General features: G+C 46.3%; 1 protein-coding gene across 1 annotated transcript; it reads left to right on the plus strand.

Moving 5' to 3' along the window:
• The first annotated feature begins 865 nt into the window (after positions 1-865).
• On the plus strand, positions 866-2,446 carry LOC142435298 (lysophosphatidylcholine acyltransferase 2B-like). The gene has a single exon (XM_075539731.1). The coding sequence runs from the start codon at positions 866-868 to the stop codon at positions 2,444-2,446; it is 1,581 nt and encodes a 526-aa protein (XP_075395846.1).
• The last annotated feature ends 1,805 nt before the right edge of the window (positions 2,447-4,251 follow it).

The following is a 4,251-nucleotide window of genomic DNA, read 5'->3' on the forward strand; positions in this document are numbered from 1 at the left end:
CATTGAAGTTGCAAATGCTACAGGCTATAGAAGAACTCTTGGCACACACTGACTTTGAGCATCTCCCTCCTGATCACTTCAAGGTCACTTTGCTGCCCACGAGGAACCAGTGGACCGTGTGTGTTGACACTCAAAGCCACCCTGACTTATTTTAACTAAAACCTGCTCCTGGCAAAAGTGATTTTAAGGTTTGGTATTGTTAATTTATGTCAGTCCAGGAGGCTGCCTGATTCCTGTGGACTCATGTTAAGAATATAAATCTAAGATGCCATAGCCAATTCTGTCCTATTTAATGAATACACTTAATTTTTCCAGTGACTGGAAAAATGCTGGTAACAGTTATGTAGACTGGAGTGTAGCTCAAGTAAACTTCTTAGGGTTAAAGAAAGGTAGGCACACTTCACTGGTACTGGCATTTACGGGTTTTTTAAGGTGCAATTCATAGTCTGCTATTCCTTGCATGATGCAAAGGATTAAGCCCTGGACTAGTAACCTAAAGGTTGGTGGTTTGAACCCAATCATCAGAGGTGCCTTGAAAGAAAGGTCTGGGATCAGCTTCTGCTTTGCGTGGTTGTCAAAATCAGGATGTTTGGTGTGTGTGGGGTGAGTGGGGTACGGGGGGTACCCCATCATTTTCCTGTTCAAATGATTCTAATTCTCCTATTACCTTATTTAACATTTTAAGTCCCCTCCCCGCTCCCAGTTCCCGCCCACCCATTTAAATGGTAATACACGATTTCCTAACGACCTGCAATTGTCTCCGAGTTCTAATTACGTTCCTTCGAACAGACGGGAGGGGGGGAGGGTGGGCGGGGGGGGGCAGGAGGAGGGAGGTAGCGCGCTGTCCCCTGAACACAGGAGCATCATGAGCAGTACATCCAGTGACTCCCAATCCAAAGATCCCCGAGCGACCAAGCGGAAGGATTGTGCCTGCCAAGTGGACCTCTGGGAGTCCAATGGAACCTCGCAGAGGAGCAGGTCGCTGTACCCACCGGCCGTGGCCAACCCTTTCGTGCAACATACGCGCATCGGCGCCTGGCGCTGGGTCCGCATCGTGCTCCTGGGGGCCGTGCTGGTGCCCGTGCGCGTGTGCTGCTGCGTCATCCTCTTCCTCTTCATCTGGCCCTTCGTCACGCTCGCCACTGTGGGCCGTCCTCCACAACCGGCCAGGCCCGCTTCCGACTGCAGGAGGACGCTGACGCAGCCGGCGCTCCGGCTGCTGTTACAGGCCACGTTCTGCTTGCTGGGCTTCGTGGTCCGCGTGCGAGGGGCCCTGGCCCCGCGGGCCGAGGCCCGCGTCCTGGTGGTCGCGCCGCACACCTCCTTCTTCGACGTGATCGCCTGCGTGGCCGCGGGGCTTCCGTCGCTCGTCTTGGCCAAGCGGAAACTGACCTTCCCCGGCATCAGGAAGGTCATCCAGTCCACCGAGCCCATCCTCGTGAGGCGCAACGACCCCGCTTCCCGGAAGAACACCCGGAATGAAATCCTGAGGCGCGTGAGATCCGGAAGGCACTGGCGGCAGATCATGATCTTCCCGGAAGGGGTGTGTACGAACGGCTCCTGCCTGGTCACCTTCAAACTGGGGGCCTTCTCCCCCGGGGTTCCCGTGCAGCCGGTCCTGCTCAGGTACCCGAACACCTTGGACACGGTGACCTGGACCTGGAAGGGGTTTTCAGCATTCCAGATCGTGCTGTTGACCCTGAGTCAGGTCTTCACGCGCATGACCATTGAGTTTATGCCGGTGTATACCCCGAGCGACGACGAAAAACAAGACCCCATCCTGTTTGCCAATACCGTTCGGATCAACATGGCAAATGCCTTGGGTTTGCCTGTCACAGACCACACCTACGAAGACTGCAAACTGATGATCTCGGCAGGTCACCTCCAGCTACCCATGGAAGCCGGTCTGGTGGAATTTACGAAAATTAGTCAGAAGCTGAAGTTAAATTGGGATAGTATCCAACAGCATTTGGATGACTATGCGGCCATTGCCGTTTCCTCCAAAGGAGGAAAGATAGGGATCGAGGAGTTCGCCACCTTCTTGAAACTTCCAGTGTCGATGCCTCTGAGGAACCTTTTTGCTCTCTTCGACCGAAACCACGATGGCAGCATAGACTTCAGAGAGTATGTGATAGGCCTGACTATCCTATGCAACCCGGACGACACGGAAAGGATTTTGCAGATGTCATTTATGCTTTTCGATCTTGATAAGGACGGCTTCATAACCGAACAGGAGTTAACGACTATCCTTCAGGCAGCTTTTGGAGTGCCAGATCTGGACGTTTCCAAACTCTTTCATGAAATAGCTGGCCCAGACAAGAAGTACATTTCATTCAAAACCTTTAAGAAATTTGGCCTGAAGCATCCAGTATATGCCAAGTTATTTAGTTCGTACCTAGATCTCCAGGCAGCCCATGTCTATTCATTACCACAAGAAGTAGCTTAATCACTACCACTATCTTCACAGGTTACAGAAAGCCTGAAAATCAAAAGTTACCTTTCACATAGAAATCCTGCTTGAAATAAAAACTATTACTTGAAGAAAAATGCTTAAAAATGCAATCGTTTTTACTCTCCATATTATGAACACTTAATTATGATATTTGATAGGTGTTTTTATTTAATATTTTAATTTTATTGTATAGGGGTGCTAACCACAAGGTCAGCAGTTGGAAACCAGCAGCCCCTGCACAGGAGGAAGAGGAGACTTTTTACTCCTGTAAAGAGTTACTGTCTCCGAAACCCACAGGGGCCGTTCTATGCTGTCCTGTCGGGGTGCTATGAACACAAAGCCACTCAATGGCAGTGAGTTCGGTTTCAGTTTTGAGGGTGTTTTTTGTTTTGTTTGTTTTTAAGATAACATTGTTGTTCTTTTTTTCAATGTGACCTAAAGGAAAAGACAGAAGGGATCTGGCTTATTAACTTTGTTCGCACAGCAGGGTTCTAACGAGGGACTTTTAGCTTGCTTTGTGCTCAAAGAAGCCCCACGAGTGCTAAACTTTCACCTCTCCCGCACTTTTGCAAAGGAAGCAGCTTGTTGAGAACTCAACAACACTAAGTGCTTCAAACGACCTTTCATCTTTCCTCCAAACAGGGTTTACCAGATGAGTAGTTCTTTGTTCCTTCCCACAGTAGCCCTCATTTTCTATTCCACCGATCAAATAAAAATAAGCATCCCAAATACATAGAATTAAGAATACAATTGAAACAGGTACGTATCATATGGCAATAACAAATTAAATGAGGACTTCTATGCCTAAAGAGCTGGGCGCTCCCTAGCACTATCACCTTTGTAAACCCAACAGAGCCATAGAGCTGATGAAACTCAACAGTAGGAGGAAACACGGCTAGTTTAGCAAAAAGGCATTCATTACTTATTTGAAAGAAATACAATGTGAGGGTGGAGGGCAAGTAGGGGGTAACCTTAAGAACCCCAAACCCAACCCAAACCACTGCCTTGGATTTTGAAGTCATAAGCTAATTATATAATATACTCAGTGACAGCCATGAATTAGGTCATTTAGTCTTCTAGACCACCACATTCTATATTTGTTATTGTAAGTAACTGAGATTTAGAGAGTTATAAGAAACCATTATAAGAAACTGAGGTTTAGATAGTTCCATAGCCTAGACCAGTATTATACAGCAATAAACACCTTAAACTGGATTCAAACTCATGATTGATTCTACAGTCTGTGCTGTTAATCATTACGTTAAAATAATGAACCCAGAAACCTTCTAGGTATGGATTTTGCAGGGTTCCTATCTTTGTCAGTTCTGCCTGTTTAAGCTATCAGCACCGAAAGGCCACTGGACAGACTAGCACTTGACCAATAGCCTAAAGCAAGAAAATCTGCACATCTCCAACATTAGGCAGAGGATGTATTTTTTCAAAAAAGTAACATATGTAACCTCTGTTGCTAACGTTGGATGGTATATGAATAGATGGTCTGAACAATGGAATCAAATAGTCTAGAAATAGCTATAAGGAATGCAAACATATGGTATGTGATAAAGGTAACTCAAGTAACTGGGGGGAAAGTTAAACATTTTAATAAATGGTGCTGGGCCAACTTGATAGCCATTTGAGAAAAGAGAAAATTGGAGCTTTTTCTGACACCGTATTACAAATTAAATCCAAATTTGCCAGTTACCTAGATGGAACAAGTGAAGCAGATTATTAGAAATAAGGTAGGTGGATTCCTTTTTAATCTGAAAAGAGGAACAATTTTTTCTTTGACTCAAAATCCA

The sequence above is a fragment of the Tenrec ecaudatus genome, chromosome 1, assembly GCF_050624435.1.
Source record: "Tenrec ecaudatus isolate mTenEca1 chromosome 1, mTenEca1.hap1, whole genome shotgun sequence".
Lineage (NCBI taxonomy): Eukaryota > Metazoa > Chordata > Mammalia > Afrosoricida > Tenrecidae > Tenrec > Tenrec ecaudatus.